The sequence below is a fragment of the Durio zibethinus genome, chromosome 18 (genome assembly GCF_047325235.1).
Source record: "Durio zibethinus cultivar Kanyao isolate XHJ-2024 chromosome 18, ASM4732523v1, whole genome shotgun sequence".
Lineage (NCBI taxonomy): Eukaryota > Viridiplantae > Streptophyta > Magnoliopsida > Malvales > Malvaceae > Durio > Durio zibethinus.
Window position 1 is genome coordinate 6,849,565 of NC_143179.1, and position 17,917 is coordinate 6,867,481.

Below are 17,917 nucleotides of genomic sequence, written 5' to 3' on the forward strand. Positions count from 1 at the left end.
CGTATTCGGAATCAAGGAAGTAAGTGACGTGGCCTAATTCATCAGGCGGCAAAGTAAATACCAAAAAAGCCCTTATCTCTCTCCACCTAGATTTTACCAAAAAAAATCACTCCAACGTACAAAAATTTACAAATTCTACTTGATTTTAAATTTGAATTAAAATAATTTTTTTGGGTAAGAAGCTGCCGGAGGTCGATCGCCGGCGGTGGCGGTAGACGACAAAAGGCTGTCGGCTATCGAAATTTTAGAGAGATAAAAGAGAATTGGCAGCTTGGTAGAGAGAGGTGAAATTGAGAGAAAAAGTGTACTTATAGTTAGGGTTTTAAGATAGGATTTTTTGGGTTTGTCTAAAACGACGTAGTGTTAGGTGTAAATGGTCGCTGCTTTCCAAAGGGAAGCAACTCCACGAAGGCAAGTACCGCAGCGCACACCGCACTGCTTCAAACCAGTAGATGGGGCCAGGCCTAGTACTCTGTGCACAAGCCAGAACCATAGTCAAGCTTTCGCTTTCACTCCCGAAACGGAAATTCCGGTTCAAGCCCCACCATCATCACCTCTACTATGTACCTCGAAATCTTCCTTCAACTCGCGTCTTTTGCGGTTGCGTTGGTTCCGAAACCCCAACGGTAGTAGATATAGCCACATACAATGAAGCTTTCTCAAGGCGAATGGCCATGGCCGGACTCAAACGCCGAAACCGTATCGGTTAGCTTCTTTTGTCTCTTCTCTTTTTTGGGTTTCTGTTTGTTTCTCGAGAAAAGACATTAGGAAATGAAAAGAAAAAAACTTTGTTATGCAAATTAGTAAATGGTTAATTCTCTCTTTTTTTTTTTTTTTTTGGATTTGTTTTTAGCTTTAGGAGTATCCGGGGGACCTGATAGCATGGCCTTGTGTGTTCTAGCCGCTAATTGGAAAACTGAAGGCCTATGTGGGAATGGCGACAGTGGCAAATTCATTGATGGTCTTTTGGCAATAATTGTTGATCATGGGCTACGTCCAGAGAGCAAAGATGAAGCAAGTCTAGTGGGACATCGGGTTTCAGAAATGGGTATATTTTAGTTTATCAGTGAATGTTGAGTTTGTGAATTATCTTTGGATGGCTAAGATGAGTTTGTGTAGGAATCAGATGTGAGATTGCCCGTTGTGATTGGTTGAATGGCAAGCCAAAACAAGGTCATTTGCAAGAAGCTGCTCGTGACGGGAGGTTGTTTGATTCCCCTTTTGAAGTTTGTTGAAAATGCTTGCTGGTCTGATACTAGTGTTGTTAGGCACTTCTTTTTTCATTTTATTGTTTTTGAGTAAGGATGCTTTTATCTTTGCGGTTCAGCTTGACAGGGATAATCGTCTGATTAGTAACATTTTTTTTTCTCATTAATTGCGCTTGAATTTCAGGTATAAAATATTTCAGGATGTTTGTATGCGAAACCAGATCAGTGTTTTACTTGTTGCGCATCATGCAGATGACCAGGTTTTTACCAACATTAGTGTGCTTCATACAGTTTGCAAATCTGTGCAATTGTGCATGTATGCAGGATTGAAAAAAGTTGCATTAAGCCTTTAGCTATTTGTTTTTTTTTTTTTTTAAATAAAAGCTCCATATTCATTTAGTTTACTGATAAGAAGCAATTGTCTGTTTTTGGTGAAGTTTCTCACGGAATTGATTAAAACATGAAGGGGCAGACAGAATATTAAATGTAATAATTTTTTATCAACATTGCAGGCTGAGTTATTCATTCTTAGATCATCTCGTAATAGTGGGGTCCTTGGACTTGCTGGCATGGCATTTACATCTCAAGTGTTCTCGTCACATACATATTTTTATAATGAAGATTGGAAAAATCATAGTGTTCTTCTAGTGCGACCACTGCTGGATTTTTCAAAAGAAGACATGTACAAGGTTAGTGCAAAAAGTATAGCAATAAATGTGATTTGTTCTTGCCTTTGCACCAGTTTCAGTTATATTTTTGCAATATTGCTGTTTTTGATGTTCTCTTTTATAAGCTCCCAATGGATCTTTCTTTTTTTTTTTTTTTTTTGGATAGATATGTCAAGGGAGTAACCGGGGTTGGGTTGAGGATCCAACAAATCGAAGTCCTTTATTTGCTCGGAATAGGATTCGGATGTCATTAGGAAATTTGTCATCAGGTGAGTAGTGATAGATGTGACAGTTTTGGTCATATGGATACTGTTATCATTCATTACAGTCTTCTTGCTTAAACTTTTAACTTGCTGTTATATATGATGGTTTTCCATATTGATCTTGCTGCTGAGTTGCCAAAGCTTGAGGTCATATGAGATCTGCATTGTCAAACCCTTTGTATTAATACATTGTTGCTGGAAAGCAATTATGCTCTAGACTTCACATTTTGAAATAACAACTTTCTCTTTTCCAGGTATCTTTAAGTCTGAACTACAAGCAGTTATTTCTGCCTGTCGAAAAACACGCACCTATATTGATCAAATTTGCAAGAATTTGATAAATCACACTGTTACCATAATGGATGTAAGCATTCATTTGATGTTTGGAAGCTTTTTGTTTCTCCTTATGCCTTACTTTAATTTAACTTCAGGATAATACTGCAAGTGAATTCATCATGATGATCACTTTTGCAGCAAGGTTATGCGGTTATCAATTTAAAGGCACTTGATCCATCAAAAATTGAAGATATATGCCTTTCTAAATTTATTGCATTGGTTTTACAGGTACTTGAATGTTTTTGGGGATATCTCTAATTTTTTTTGGGGATCTTGAATGTTTCTATTAATTATATTTTCTTGTAACATGTCAGTTTGTTTCACAAAGGCAAAGACCAATTGGAGGTAATACTTCAAAATTGCTGTTGCAGTACATACGTACCATCCCATGTAAGGTACATTACTTTCAGCAAACTTGTAGTTGCATTTCTTGTGCAATTGTTACTGTGTTCTCTGTTGCTAGTGCAAGTTTCTTGATTGTTAATTTCAACTATTTTTGCAGACCTCCCTTACTGCTGCTGGTTGCTACATTTGTCCAGTTCCTGGGTCTAAGGGTGCCAAAGCTCTGGTCTGCTGCTCTGTCAATTGTCCTCTGCCTTCAAAGACAGAATTATTTCGCACACTCTCTGGTGAAGAACAGGAGCATTTTTTTTCAAATGAGTTGGAACAAATTATAGCGAATGGAAAATCATCTGATAACTTGGCACCAGATGCATCCCAAGTGCAGTTTTTGGACACTAGGTCTGCATCAGTTCTCGATGAAGCCCAAAGACTAGATATTATCAGTGAGTCAACCTATGGAAACATTTTTTTATTGCAAAAGGAGGAAGTCAAACATTTCAAGTTTAAAACTGATGAAATTGCATCTGAGTGTGAGTCAAAGCAGGAAACTGAACATGTTGCTGCATTTCTGAGTGAACGACTTCTCCATGGGCAAACATGCTACTTCATGAACCGCTTCATTATCTCATGGAAACTAAGTGAGGAAATTTCTAGTGATGTGTTTCCTGGTGAAGTTTATTGTCTTTCGTATTTGGGAAGGGAAAATCAGCACAGTCACTGCTGTTGTATAAACAGGCATGACATGATAGCCCAGGTGCGTACCATGATTGAAGCTGACTGGCTTTATCTTGCGGAGTTGTCAAAGTGGCCATGTTCAGATGATTCTGAAGTGATAAGACTTCCATTAACCAAGAAGATAACATGCTCAGATTATTCAAGGTTGTCGGCCAAAGGAGCACTTAAATCACTGAAATCTGTCCCTGTTGCTGCAAGAAGAAGCATTCCTGTCCTGGTCAATCATCATGGACAGCTACTAAGCATCCCAGTATGTTAAACTCTTCCTTTTAAAAAGTTATATAAGTGTAACATCTTATCAAAACCACTCTGATTTCTTTGATACCTTATGCAATTTAGTTATTTCCAGTACATTCAAGTTCTCTCTTAAGCTACTTATTAACAATCAGTTCATACATTCTTTTCCCCTTTTTTTCTGCTATATTATTTTGGAATACATTCCTGCCAATCTTGATGGTAAACATCTTCATCATGCGTATGATTCCTTCATTTCTTTTAGATGTGTAGGGTGTTTATTAGAAAATTTCTTCTACCTAACAATTCCCTTTGACTTCTATTCTTCCAGAGCATTGGCTTTAATCATTGCCCTTTCTTGATGGCATCTGCTGCATTCAAGCCAAGAGTACCACTAGGCGGAGGACACAGCTCCTTTCTTTAGTCATCGTAAATTCTGTTCACCAGGCCTATAAATTTACACGTGCCAGGGATTCCTGGACGAATACCATTTTTCCCAGAAAAAGCTTGGAGGAATTCTGGTATGTCACCTTTAATGTCATAAATGTAAATTCAAAGCTCTCCCTAGTCCATAGGTTTCACATTGACATTTTCTCTTTATAATTCTTTTTGTTTACTTTTTTATGGCTGTAACATCTTTTTCCTTGTATATGGAATGTATGCCCTACAATCTAAATTGAAATAAATAGAAAACGTTTTGTCAAGCGTTGTTGATGCAGGTAACTGACTTGCCGATGTCAATCTGAAGCTCATGCATCTCAACACACAACATGCATATTTATTGGTAGATGTTAGCTGTAGAAAATTTATAGATTCAAAGAAGAATTGCACACCAGACCTCCAGCTAGGGTTCTGTGAGTTCATTGCATTTGAGTGAAGATTGGCTGTAGCACGTCTAAAACGCCAGTTGCCATTTTGGGGTTGTTCGTTAATTCTTTCAACAGTACATTAATATTTTGTTGCACGCTTGACAATGTGAACAATAAAAAAAAATACAAAAGTTGGAAGAAATATCACAGTCTGCCTTGGCCTCCTTGTTCCTTCAATGAGGTAAAAGAAGTAAACCGTTGTTTCCAGGGAGCATCCTTCTGTTGCTCAATCCATGTTAAAAGGCACTGTCTAAAGGAGTTGGTATCTCACGGGAACATAAAGGAAATTTGCAACCTGAGCAATTGGCCACACACCACCCTCCAGAATCAAGGCCGGAGGGAAATCCCTCTTTCACATCTTCCTTCACTTGAGCAATACTTTTGCCGGTGGAAAACCCCATATAAGTGAAAAACACAAACAAGTCAAAGGGGCCAAAGATAAGGCCATCCATGGCAACTATGGTAGCATCAAACCTCGCAGACTTTATAAATCTGTCCGGGCCTTCATACACCTACATGGAGAAAGGGCAGGTTGTAACTTGTAAGCAGTTGTCAGCTCACACTATGAACTGCTCCAGCATAACCAATTCAACAGATACTTATCATTGCCAATCTTACGCGTAATTGTGTTTCTTCAATTTCACTTCAAAAGCTATCTCTTATGTCTCATTGCGATTTTTTACGTATTATTTCTACTGATCTGTAAGAATTTGGAAGAATTCTGCAACTCTTCTTAGATGTTTAACAAGTAACAACCATGTCATAACTGATTGCAGAAAATAAATTTACATTTATTTATTATTAAAAGCATAGGATTTCCACTTCCCCCTATTTAAAAGTTTAGATTTCAATCCCTCAGAATATTGCATACTGACTGCTTTGAGTAGAGATGGTGTTATCTTTACGCTCCTTCCCAACATTGCTTTCCTTTCAAAACCCTAATCAACCCAATTCTCCAAAACTTTGAAAACCCCTAATTTCACCTCAATTCCCTTCTTCGAACCCCTTAAAACCCCCAAGCTCACAATCCTCAGTCTTCACCAAACTTCAAAACCCCACCTTTTAAGCTATATCCATTCCACTTTTCCCTCCAAAATTCCAATTTTTTTAGCTTTTGGATAGAAAATGCGACAACTTTAGGCCCCATAAACCAATTTCAAAAACTAAGCTGTTATGGGGTTAAAGGCTCCGGTGAGGATACCAAAGTTGTGGTGGACTCTGGTTGCAACGGAGTTAGTGATGGCGGCGGCGGAAATAGAGCTGATGGGGAGGTAGAGAAGAAAAGTGGGCCATTGCCAGAATCAATGAATGTTACTTCAGATGATGCAAAAACGGTTTTTGCCGCTGTGGCAATACCGCTTGCTTTTCGGTCATTCGTGGCTGAGCCGAGGTATATTTCTTTATTGTCGATGTATCCAACGTTTGATGTTGGGGATCGAATTTATTGCTGAGAAGGTAGTTATTATTTGTTTGATTGTTAGTTAAGGTAATTGGCACAAGGTTTCTATTGGAAGCATTGATCACATGCTATTGACTGTTTGATGTTTGTGTTTTTGTCTTTTGTGGATATGGATTGTTTTTTAAGTTCTCTGGTAATGGCTTTAGCTTAGGTTGAATTGTCTAAAACGTTACCGTTAAGCTTTACATACAGTATTAACTTTTAGTGAAGGTGAAGAAATGAAGTTTAATGGAGTTTTAAGTATGCTTGTCCCGAATTAAGAATGGAAAGCAGCACTTCTGAAGTGATTGAAGATGAGTGAAAGGCCTGATTAACCTTGACTGGAATGATTAGAGCTGAACATACCCGTTTTCATCTAATTAGATTATAGCTTACCTTTGTTGACACCTGAAAGTGATAAGTAATAGCTGGCATATATCGTATAGGGTTCACAGGAAGTAGAGTTTGTGCTTTGGGTGCTTAAGTAATCTATATAGTTGGTTTTTGTTGAAGTATTCTATTTTTAGATTTGGTTGTCACAACTGAAATGCCTGTAAGCTTTGTTTAAATGATTGCCATAGTAATGCTAACATCTGAAAGTGAAAAGATCTCTTAAGCTTCAAAAACCTAAATGGAAAAAACTATGACGTCAGTAAGTGTTAGCCTTATAAACTACTGCTGAAGTATATGTGTGCGTTAGGATTTACCAAGAGCTCTTCTCTAACTAAGGAAAGGATGTGACATGAACATCCAATCTTCTTATTTTTCTTTTAACATGCATTCGTAAGTGAATGAATGGTTTAATTCTTACATGTACCATATGACAGTTTTTTTAATTGAATTGTCAGGTTTCATACTACTTCAGGAAGCCATGTGCTAATAATATTGTGATTTTCAAAAGTTTACCAGTTCTTCAAAAGGATATGTATATGCAAATTATCCACTCTGTTTCTGTTTCCATCCCACATATTAGGCACATAGACATTTTATCTTACTTTTCTGAGTTACATATAAGGTGTCATCACTTTACAGCCATTCCCCATTTGTTTTATTTTTTGTTTTGATGCATTATTAACTATAATATGGTTTCATTAGAATGAAATATGAAAACTTGTTATATCGCAGGTTCATAATGGAAAGCTTATTGTTAATGGGGTTGTACGAGATGAAGAGTTCATCAATGAAGCACCTTCTTATGAAATGACACCAATTGTAAGTATTGATTTCTAATCTTAAGAATCCTATAGCTTTAATTTTTATTTCCATAGGCCCAAGCCAAATGAGTGGGGTGGCTATTGAGCAGAAAATTATAGATAAGTTTTGCCTGCATGAGAGAGATAAAGACTGAAATAATAGAAAGAAAGAGGGGAAGATTGGAAGGGGTTTGGAGACAATTTACAAAACCTTTTCGGTGAAGTAGAGGATGAACCATGGTCTTGAGTTGAGGCACAAATATTTCACTAGTTGTACTTTTGCCTTATTTGTAAGTTTGTGCCATATGTTTCTGATTGTATATATATGCTATTCATGTTGCAGCTAGTACTGGAGAACTTTGTCTTTGTGATAGGTGATAATCGTAATAAAGGCTATGATTCTCATGTTTGGTAAGATATTATGCTCTAACAGGTTGACAATCGTGCATCCATGATCCTTCAGCTGAGTTGATTTTTTGAGTTGAGTTTCGTTTTGTTTAGGGGTCCCCCTCTCTGCCGAGAACATCATAGGAAGATCAGTACTTCGTTATTGGCCTCCAAAGAGGATTGATGGTACAGTACTTGAGCGTGTCTGTACAGTTGACAAGCAGGAGGAGAGTGTCAAAGCATCTGAATAGATATCCAGCCTTACTGAGTTTTATTTGATCAAAGTAATTCTTTGGCTGTCTGCGCCATTTTTCCTGATGAAGTCTCTGTTCTTATAGTTTTCATTTTTCTTTTTAACAAAATTTCTGCAATACTATCAATTTTTTAGTAGGAAGGCTATTCTCGTTAGAAAGGCCCTTTTTTTGGCCTGACATGATCTTCTTACCACTGTAAATTGACCATTGTGATGATTAATGCAACTATTTTTCTGTTTCTGTCGCTTCATTTCTAGTTGCGTGACCGTTTGATTTATTGAACTACAGTTTAATTCTACTAATAAAGGACTTGAAATTCTTGATTGAGGAGGGAATAATCCTCTAAATTTGGCTTTGCAAATAGTTCAGTGCTCTCTGATTTGTATGCATAATTGCATAGTTTTGTAGGAAGGAGCACAAGGATCAAATTTAGATCTTTAGTCAAACCTCACCTCATCTAACCACTTTGAGCCAAGTTCAACGGTGCTTCCATAGTTTTTCATAGAAGAGTTCCGAGTTCATACATAAAATTTACTCCACAAAAATCAACCGATCGATCATCTACCAGCTCTGCTTGTTTCTCCTTTTGTTCAGAAAAGCTTAACCTTTTCTTCAACTCTATCCTTCTGTAATGTTACAAAATGGCCATGCATTAAGAGCAAGAACAGAGCTTCTGTCGCTAGGGATATGCCATTGAATAAGGTAGCTGCTAATGCAAGTTTTTATATAAATTAACCCTATACCTTGCATTTTTCTAGTTGATTCTATTCTCCCAAACATAGTTGCCACACTTTTATATGGAACAAGCTGCAATGTTTCACTAATGCAATACGAGATGATCTCCATCTTCTAAGACTACTCTTTGAACCTAGTTGAAGGAGCACGAGAACAAACAAGTAGACCCTTGTAGAACAAAAGATAATAGCAACAGATATGAACAAAATCTTGTTTTACCAATTATCAAAGAAATCATTCATGGAGTTTCTTTACACGTTTACAGGCATAAACGGAAACAAGGAACTTCTTCATGAATTAAAATTAATATCCTATCGACAAGATATAACCTAACAACAAGATGATAGTTCATACTTCTCCAGGCAGAAACAAAAGCTTGAACAATTTTTCAATTTCAACCCAAACTGATCGAAAAAATAGTACTATTTTCAAAAGAAATTATTACTTCCACACATACCAAACACTAGAAGCTTTGGAAATGACTCAAAGCAGCCAAAATCCACCATTTCCAAGTGAAGAGCAATTTTGTATAGATGCAGGAGAACCACCATTCTCAGACTCAGTCATATTGGCATAAACTATTTTTTAGCTTGAGAGGCTTGTTACTATGGGAATCAATAACCAAGGAACAAGAGATATGTTTCCGATGCCTTGACCTCACCAATTTCCCAACCACATTCCCTCTGGACCTAACTTCAAAGATCAACTTCATTGGAACTCCACCCACATCATCTGAGACCGCTAAGCTTGCTCCAGCCCCATACAAAGGAACCTTATCTCCCTGGAGAGTCACAACCACAGTACGATGACTCTTTCTTGGTTGATAGTATTTCTTCAACTGCAATCAGAAACATACAAATAGAAATCATTGGAGACCAATGGTAGACATAAAAAGCTGCTATACTTGGGTAAAATTCAGAGAAAATGTTACCTGACCAGTTGCAACTGCAATTTCTGAGTACATTAGATTGACTGGATTGGAGCTAACATGAACACCAAAGAAAGTAGCAGGATTGTACACTGTCATCCTAACTGAACAATTCATGGTAAGCATCTTGCTTGGAACTCCTGTCATGTCCGCTCCTTCTCCAAAATAAAAATTATGGACAGTCAAGCTCTGCAAAAGAATAATTTTTGATAAGCTGTTAAGACAAGTCAATTTGTTTAGCAGAAATTAAGAAAGAATTGTCCAAGTTTCTGACAGAACACAAAAGTTTAAGATTTTTAATATTACCTTTTCGAGTATCTTCTGTCTAAAGGAATCCGAGGGTAATTAAATAATATTATATATTTCATATAAGGACAAGAACATAGTGTACATTACAAAATGCAAACCTTAACAGCAATTTGAGCTTTGTAAGGGCGGCTGGCACCCCAGATGATCAAACAAAACAAACTGAAAACCGCCACAAACCCAAACACAGCCATCGAAATCTGGCACCTCCTCGTCAACCCTTTATCCCTCCCATAAAAATACTCCCCATAATCCCCTTCTTCTTCAATAACATTACACTCGGTCCAACCCTTTTCGTTTTTCTTTTTTTCTTTCTTGAGGGTTCCCGAGAAACGACTGGCGGATGAGGCCCTGGAGTGACGGCTGTAGGAAGGGTGAGAAGGAGACTCCATGGGGCTGTCGTAGGCGGGGGTTGCCTGCATGGTAGACGACTTGTCCCCATCATGGGAGTCCCTGGAAGGGCTTTGGACGTAGTAGAGTTGGCGTTTGGGCGATCTTGGAGACGATGGGTCCACTGAGCTTGTTACGTCGGAATCTGATTTGGTGTGCATGTTGATCTTCGAACTGAATTGTTGAATTGTGAAGGGGAAAGTTTACTGTGAAGAGGGGAGGGACTGGGGAGGAAGACGAGAGAGTGAAGAAAGGTAGGTTCGGAGCTTAGGTACGGGGACTGTGAAGCTGGAGGTTTGGTAATGAGTGTCGGCAGTGATTCCGTTAATGTGCTTGTTGGGTTGGAATAAAGTTAACGTCATGTTTGACGGAGCATGAAGAAAATTGAAGATAGTTAATGAAACTATAACGACGTCGTTTTTATCCTTTTTTATTGACGCTACCTACTTATTATTGTTTTGCAATAATTCCAGATAATTCGTATTTTTTCAATATCTTGAATATTTTTAACTAAAATTAAAAAATTAATAATAAAAATAACACTAATTTAAAAATAAATAATAAATTTAATCCATATATTTAAATCTTATCTCATTTTGTTGGAAAAAAAACTTATCTCATCTTAATTATATATTCATTTTAATTTATTTGGTCCTTAATCGAATGTTCAATTTGCCACTTTTTTCAGGTATAGTTTTCTACCTAACAATTTGACACTCCGCGTGGCAGTTTTTTTTCACATTTTACCATATATCAACAGTTTTTCTAGATGACGCGAGTCACGCCACCATTTTCAGTCCGGGCTTATTTGGGTGAAAATAACAATTAATGAGCTGAATTATTGCAACAAACCTACGAGCCCTTGACGGTAAATTTAATTAAATTCAAGGTTTTTTCGTTTAAACCAAACAATATTGACAAACAGTTCCATCTGATCTTGTTCAATAATCTCTGTTTTCATAAATTCCTCAAAAACATCAGCATTGACACTTACAGAAAAAATAATCCAAAAACTAGAAAAAATAATCCAAAAACTATCAGAATTACATCTCTGAAGCAAAGAAAATACTTAAAAGTAACGAAAAAGGGGGTCATCAGATAGGAGCGAAAGACTAGCAGTTTAATAATCATGGAGATTATCAGCTGAACTATGCTTTTTTAATCATCACTTGACCACTCTATCAAATATTTTATTCATAAAAACAAGGATTTCAATTATTAAAAGAAAAGGAAAGAAAATACAAACAAGCCTCAGAAGGAAGGCAGTAGAGGTATATATGTAATCATCCATTTCATAAATCACAACAATACCATTTTCTTCATCACTGGCAACTATGAAAAGCTTTCCTTTTTCCAAAATTGTGGATGAAAGTGAAACATTTAATTTTCAGAAAATATAATCAGAAAAGAGGGAAAAAGAAAGGGATAATCGACCTCATAGAGAAGATTAGGCATTTCAACATGAAATTGTTCAGACATATGCTTGTCATTAAAATTATTTAATCATCAGCCGATTTGTGAAAAAAAAAAAAAAACTTTTAAAATTGAAATTAAGGAAAAAATGGGACTCGGAATATGGGTGGTGATATATCAGGATGGTCGGCAGGGCCGTTGAAAACAGCCAATTACGACGAACGAGACCTTTCAAAGTTGAAATCGTCACCGTCCCGAAATCATAATATTTTCTTTGAAGAAAGAACAAACGAAGAAAAACAGACACAAGTTTCAAAGCAGAGCAAACCAATAGAGGAAAACTGAAACCCTAGAAGAAGAGAGCAGCTCTCAGTCACGGTCGAGGGCATAGCTTATGCTTTATATAATGACTTGAATGCGAGCTAGGGTTTGTGGCATTGCGGGGATGTGAAAAAGAATAGGATTCTATTGGGATTTCACTTAATACGCGCGGGTGCATGCCTGTTCTCAAGCGCCAACTTTTCCAATTAGTAATGGGCCACGACCCATGAAAGAAAAAAGAAGGTAAATGGGCCAGAACCCATGAGTGTAGTCTCGTTAAGTCGAACTGGAACAGTTGAAAAATGAAGAGTATCATTATTACCCCTCAACTACTTTTTGTTAATGTTCCATTTCAAAAATTAAAAAAGCCGAAGGCTTTATCCAAGTTTAGGATAGGTGCAGCCTAATCAAATATAATCGGATTTTATTATGTTAATAATCCATTTATTTAATTAACAAATTTTAAAATACTGTTCGAATTTTATTATATTCATAATAGGAATCTTAAAATGTATTTTTTTTATTGTTAAACTTAATAAACAAACATAATTAAACAGATATTAAATTTATTCACGACCTGTTAAAAAAATCTAACATTTTGCTTCCACTAATGGATCCTTCAGACAACTGATGCAACAACAGCTATTTGGAATTTCAGAACTTCCAAGTCCCAAAACAGTGCCAGATTCAGAGACAACCCGGAGGCTTAACTGAATTAGCATTGCAGGTTAAATAAGTAAACAGAATCAAAGCTCAAGAAATTTGGAAGGAGAGAGAAATATCGGTCGGAGCGAATAGAACATATTCAGCTAAATAGCATTGCTGTTGTAATAGTTGGAAGAAAATGAAGAAACACAATCCAACAACAAACTACTACCTGCCCTAATATCAACCAAACTACATTCGAAAGCTAAAGTGTTACATTCTATGTAATCAAGGAACGGTGCATCTGCCAACAGAATCAGATAGCCAAAAATTTATAAAATCTAATTCCGGATCCTGTATTACCAACACATTGATTGTGTGGCCGCTCCAATGACTTAAATCTGAAACCAGAGAAAATACAATGAATAAACAACTCTACAACTGTCACCTTAAATTTCAGTTTCCGACAGATCTACTTTCCAGCGGCAAATGTATGTCTAGTGTTGACAAGATCTGGGGCATGGACATCCCTCCAGACACAACAATTTCTGCAATGGAAGAATGCATGAGATATAAGCTTAAACTGCAGCAGGAAAAGTTATAGGAACATATTTGCTCCATTCTGTTTTCTTTTTTTTTGGATATTAACAGACCACCACTTCATAATAGAGAAACCATCCTCGTGAAGTGGCAGTTTCAAAATATCCCCCATTAAGTATTGCAATTAACAAGGCTCTATATAACCCCAAACAATAGGGAATAAGAGTTAGGAGGCCTATAAGAAGACAGACTAATTGGAAATTGTGAGCAAAATGTAACTGCCCCAACACTTCTTTCTTCCTTGCATTTGTAAATAATGACAACAAAAGAAGACGAGTCCCTAACCAATTCCTTCACGGACTGATAGATTCGGTCTGATAACATCCTTGGTATTGACGAGGAATATATCACCAATATAAAGATGATTCGTGGGAACATAGACACAGCATAGCTCTTCTTCACCAGAGTAACTCTGCATTTAAAAGAAAAAAAAGAATAAAAACAACATTCTTGATATCGCATTGCCTGATGTGTCTTAAATCTTATTCTTCCACTGCTCAATTTTTAAAAATGGTAGTCAAGCAAGCAAATTTTTAGCTTTTTATAGGACATAAAAGTAGATAATGAGATGTCAATTATTGTTGCATCATGCAAAATCCTGCTGAGCGTCAGTTGGGTCACCTTGACATGGGATGTACTCAATACAGTTCGGACAAAAAGACAGGAGAATCAGTAGCTGCATGTCAGGAAAAAGATATTTGCAAGTGGGCCAGTCTTTCCCAACAAGAATCCCAAGGAAGCAAGAACCAATCCACTCGCCAACAAGCAGTCCCAAGAGTTTTGTGGAAAGAAAAAGTCATGCAGACATGCATGCCAATAAGATCATGTGAAGCATGATGATAATGGAACAGGAAAATAAGAAAAACAGGGAAGCCTATGCCAAAATGATAGTTTTGGGACAAGAACTTCATCTGCCCACCTGCAGGATAACAGATGAAGTGATAAATCCAAATGCATATTCACCAATACGGGGATGCCTTATGATGGCTACTTCCTTGAAGGCCTGTGTGTTCTGATCTGAAACAACAGAGATGTAAAACATAAAAGGTGAATTAGCATATAGATTGTCAATATCTGAACCAATTTTTATAATATGACCAGCTAAACTTATTTATTTCATGAAGAAAACCAGCAGAATGCACACCAGGTGATATAGCAGAACTAATCTGCTTGGAGGCATTGTAGATGTGACGAATAAATGGCATCCGCTTGATAAACCACTCACCAAGACCCAGGACAGATGCTCCCAACCAGGATGACATGAATACCCCAACCAAGAAGATGAATGTTATAGAAGCAACAAATCCAAGACCTATCCAAAAAGCAAAAGGAGGGCAAAACATCAAGCGACCTGTTAAGTTAACCAGATGGTACATACTCCACAGAGAGACATTCTTAATAAAAATGATAAAGATCAATTTAAGATACATCTGTGATAAGGGTAAATCATTTGCAAAGGTCATTTTGTGAAAACCAATTCAGCTTCTTGCTGTAAATATCATTTTTAGCAAGATATCCTGTTAAAGATTTGTAAAACTACAATCTAATAAGCCCTTTGTCCTAGGCTAAAATGTCCCTAACATATATATGTACTTATTTCCATACTATCAAAGTCCGATTCTGTGGAAATTTCATATGAAGAATGCTAATAAGTATTATATAGGCTGTAAGCATAAGGAAAATTTCAGCAAAGATGATGCACAACAAAAAAAGATTCATCCAGTCTTACAGAATATCATCCAAGATCTCATAATTATCCCTAATATTGTCCACAATCTCTCAAAAAAATTCCAGGCACCGCAATCCTAGTCATTCAGAAGCCTTAAGGAAAGATAACATAAGTTTACAAACTCCAAGGTCCAATTAAAGGGGGAAAAGACTAAAAGATTTAACCAATTATCAAACAAGTTCACAGCTGTAGATGGGAAAGACAAAAAAGGGTTTTTAGCTGCTAACTAAATGAGATGCTCACCAAATATATTAATGCCAAGTTGAGCATAAATTGGAGAGAAAAATCCATCCACAAAGTGAATAAACCACCATGTTATGTAGAAAGTGATCGCTATAGGAAACAGAATGACACTGCAAAACAACTATGAATTAGCAACTGCTATAACAGCATCAGGAATAACAATAGAAATTCTATAAGACAAAATTCCATAAACATATACTTACTACTAGAAACCAAACCAAATAAAAGGTTAGAACAAATTCATGATGGCAAGAACTACCATTTTGTAAGATGATAGTAAGTACCAAAGGAATTTCAAGAAAGCCAACCATTCTAACAGAATTTTATGAGAAGACAAAAAAGTGGAAACAAGGAAAAACCAAATGAAGGTGTCAGGCTGGTAACAATTAAATCTGTCACGTCCATTTCACTTCTCAGATCAAGATTCCAACATAACTGTCCCCAAGAAAGCATTGAGAATGACAAAGATATTTAGGTTTGATACATTAGTGAGAGCATTTTCACTTAGGATCAAGGATATAAGAAAAGAAGCAGGATTGGAGGCATGTGCAGATCATTTTTTTCTGTAAGGAGATAATCGTAGCACCATACAAATCACTAAATATCACATAGATGATAATTAAACAAGTATCCATCATGAGTCTATATTAACGCAAGGAGATAAAAAATGCCACTTGCCATCCTGTCATGAACTTCTTTGAAGCCCAGCTCCGGACAACTTTGTAAAAGGTCTGCATAAAACAAAGCTTGTTTATGTTTATATATATATATATATATATATATATATATATATATATATATAATAGGCACCATTACACGAGTACACAGATAAACATAAGCATAGAGTTCCTATACAGCCAACAGGCTTAAATCATTTGCTTTGAAATATTTCATTCCGTAATATAGCAATTTTCTTAACCCACTCCATCAAGCAGAAAAAATAATGTCATCAAGTCTCATAAGCAGAAGGATAACTTCAAATTCAAGCCCAAAATTCTATACCCTACAGATATTTGAGGGCATTTACAACAAGGGTTGAACATACAAAAATAAAAGGAATCATATACGTTCTGTTATGGGCCTTAACAAACTTTACGCAGCATTTTGGAACTAAAAGATAAATCACAGATAAATTCCAAGCCTCCAAAAAGAAAAGGCAACCATTATCACCAATGTTGTACAAAACCTTATCAACCATCAGTTTAATTGTATCCACCAAATGGTCTCATCTTCTGATAACAACTTCAAAAAGAAAAACCATTTCATCATTTTTTAACAGCTCTAGTAAATTATTATGCTCTAATCCTACATCACAATACCAAGTCAAACACAATAAGTTCAATATCCACACCTATTGTAAAATCAATAATTTCTCTCTTAAAAATCAAATTGAACCTCAAATTTCTCTCTATTAACAGCCAATTCATTCAAACAAAATCATATTAAGCTCTATTATTAAGTTACAATCTCACAATTAGCAACAAATGCAGCTGCAGACCCAGTCAAATTGAATTCAAACACAAATGTAACGCCAATTAACAACCAAAAACTGTTCAAAGATAAAATTAAAAAAAAAAAAAGAAATGAGACAGACAAAGACCTCGCGACCGGTGTGATGCGAAGAAGAGGAAGAAGAAGAAGAAGGTTTAGAGGAATCATCGTGGACGGATTCAGCGACTGGGATTAGAAACTCTCGATCTCTACTCTCCCTATCTCTACTCACCATCACGATCGTCGATTTCTCATCTCCCATAACCAGAAAACCACCGCAACCAATCTCCTTCTCAAGAACCCAAAAAATCCTAATTCACGCTTCGACCCTTTCTCTCAACTCACTGTTTATCAGTCGAGAAGAAGAAAGAAAAGAAGAGGTTTGGCATTTGAAATGAAGGAAGACTCTCCGAAATCTGCTTCCTCAATTTGGCTGCCTTTTGTTTTTTGTTCTTTTGTTTGTTTTGTTTTTTGAATTATTTTTGAATTTAAGTATATATTTATTAACTTATTTATAAAAGAATAAGCAGTACAACAATGGGAGGGGTCGGGTCATGGGGCGGGTGAGGTCAGAGCTGTAATCAAGTGAGGATTTTTAAGGAGATGTTGGCAGGGATAATAGTGGGACGGGTTTTTATTCATTTTAAATTTAATTTGATTTTATATTTATAATATTTGATTTAATTTGATAATCGTTTTATTTTTTACATTTGGTCCGAATTTATATAAAATTATATCTATTTTAATTTGATTTAAAATTAATAAAATATTATTTTTAATATAAATATAAAATTAAATTAATATATAAACATATATAAATATAAAATTAAAAATAAATTTTTTATATATATTAAATCAAGTTGAGAAGAATTTGTTTAAAATTCGAATCAGATTTTAATTCAATACTGATTTTTATTTATTATTATTTAATTTGATTTAACTCAAAATTAGATTTAAAAAAATGATTTTAAAATGTCAAATCAAATCAAAATCGTCGAAAATGAGTTGAGCAACTATCCCTAGATGTTGATGTTTTTAACCTTTTGTTTTAGCACTAATTACGGGTTTAAGGTCGGATTAATCAAATCTTAATAAGGTATTAATTGTATGGGTTTTTTGGGTTAATTTTTTTTTAACTGTGTTTCGTTTTGTACCTGTTGCTGTTGTTGTCTTGTGGATGAGCTGTCCA

The 17,917-nt window shown here is 36.0% G+C and overlaps 3 protein-coding genes, 3 non-coding genes and 1 pseudogene across 16 annotated transcripts; 2 read left to right on the forward strand and 5 right to left on the reverse strand.

Annotated features, from left to right (window-relative positions):
- The first annotated feature begins 114 nt into the window (after positions 1-114).
- Positions 115-7,305, forward strand: RSY3 (Adenine nucleotide alpha hydrolases-like superfamily protein). Of its 8 annotated transcripts, none has more exons than XR_002691247.2 (12): positions 115-705; positions 854-1,048; positions 1,120-1,204; positions 1,393-1,468; positions 1,721-1,897; positions 2,043-2,145; positions 2,394-2,503; positions 2,614-2,703; positions 2,790-2,870; positions 2,978-3,802; positions 4,118-4,307; positions 7,219-7,305. XR_002691247.2 is itself a non-coding variant. In XM_022894087.2 (11 exons), exons 1-11 carry the CDS (start codon positions 453-455, stop codon positions 4,208-4,210), a joined length of 2,088 nt encoding a protein of 695 aa, XP_022749822.2. In that variant the 5' UTR covers positions 115-452; the 3' UTR covers positions 4,211-4,467. The 8 variants fall into 8 exon arrangements, 4 of the variants coding, with proteins under 4 accessions (XP_022749822.2, XP_089603272.1, XP_089603274.1 ...); XR_002691249.2 differs by lacking the exon at positions 7,219-7,305 and adding an exon at positions 4,506-4,641; XR_002691248.2 differs by lacking the exon at positions 7,219-7,305 and adding an exon at positions 4,492-4,631.
- Positions 5,545-8,165, forward strand: LOC111300849 (chloroplast processing peptidase-like; annotated as a pseudogene). The gene is made up of 4 exons (XR_016329686.1): positions 5,545-6,110; positions 7,219-7,305; positions 7,630-7,697; positions 7,788-8,165. The product of XR_016329686.1 is annotated as a chloroplast processing peptidase-like (transcript).
- Positions 8,166-8,861: 696 nt separating this feature from the next.
- Positions 8,862-10,630, reverse strand: LOC111300336 (uncharacterized). The gene is made up of 3 exons (XM_089747150.1): positions 9,998-10,630; positions 9,594-9,779; positions 8,862-9,500 (listed from the first exon to the last, which is right to left on the reverse strand). The coding sequence occupies exons 1-3, from the start codon at positions 10,445-10,447 to the stop codon at positions 9,222-9,224; spliced, it is 915 nt and encodes a 304-aa protein (XP_089603276.1). The 5' UTR covers positions 10,448-10,630; the 3' UTR covers positions 8,862-9,221.
- Positions 10,631-11,372: 742 nt separating this feature from the next.
- LOC149513650 (small nucleolar RNA snR60/Z15/Z230/Z193/J17) lies at positions 11,373-11,464 on the reverse strand. The gene has a single exon (XR_016330182.1). It is a non-coding gene; the product is annotated as a small nucleolar RNA snR60/Z15/Z230/Z193/J17 (small nucleolar RNA).
- Positions 11,465-11,533: 69 nt separating this feature from the next.
- On the reverse strand, positions 11,534-11,617 carry LOC149513651 (small nucleolar RNA U83). The gene has a single exon (XR_016330154.1). It is a non-coding gene; the product is annotated as a small nucleolar RNA U83 (small nucleolar RNA).
- A 233-nt stretch (positions 11,618-11,850) lies between these two features.
- LOC149513652 (small nucleolar RNA Z43) lies at positions 11,851-11,954 on the reverse strand. Its single transcript, XR_016330181.1, has one exon. It is a non-coding gene; the product is annotated as a small nucleolar RNA Z43 (small nucleolar RNA).
- An 861-nt stretch (positions 11,955-12,815) lies between these two features.
- On the reverse strand, positions 12,816-17,194 carry LOC111299110 (protein CONTINUOUS VASCULAR RING 1-like). Of its 3 annotated transcripts, none has more exons than XM_089747152.1 (7): positions 16,838-17,194; positions 15,916-15,968; positions 15,238-15,347; positions 14,491-14,577; positions 14,185-14,282; positions 13,551-13,677; positions 12,816-13,213 (listed from the first exon to the last, which is right to left on the reverse strand). In XM_089747152.1, the coding sequence occupies exons 1-7, from the start codon at positions 16,988-16,990 to the stop codon at positions 13,122-13,124; spliced, it is 720 nt and encodes a 239-aa protein (XP_089603278.1). In that variant the 5' UTR covers positions 16,991-17,194; the 3' UTR covers positions 12,816-13,121. The 3 variants fall into 3 exon arrangements, with proteins under 3 accessions (XP_089603278.1, XP_022749824.2, XP_022749825.2); XM_022894089.2 differs by having other exon boundaries at positions 14,410-14,577; positions 16,838-17,166; XM_022894090.2 differs by lacking the exon at positions 15,916-15,968 and having other exon boundaries at positions 14,410-14,577; positions 16,838-17,189.
- Positions 17,195-17,917: the final 723 nt, after the last annotated feature.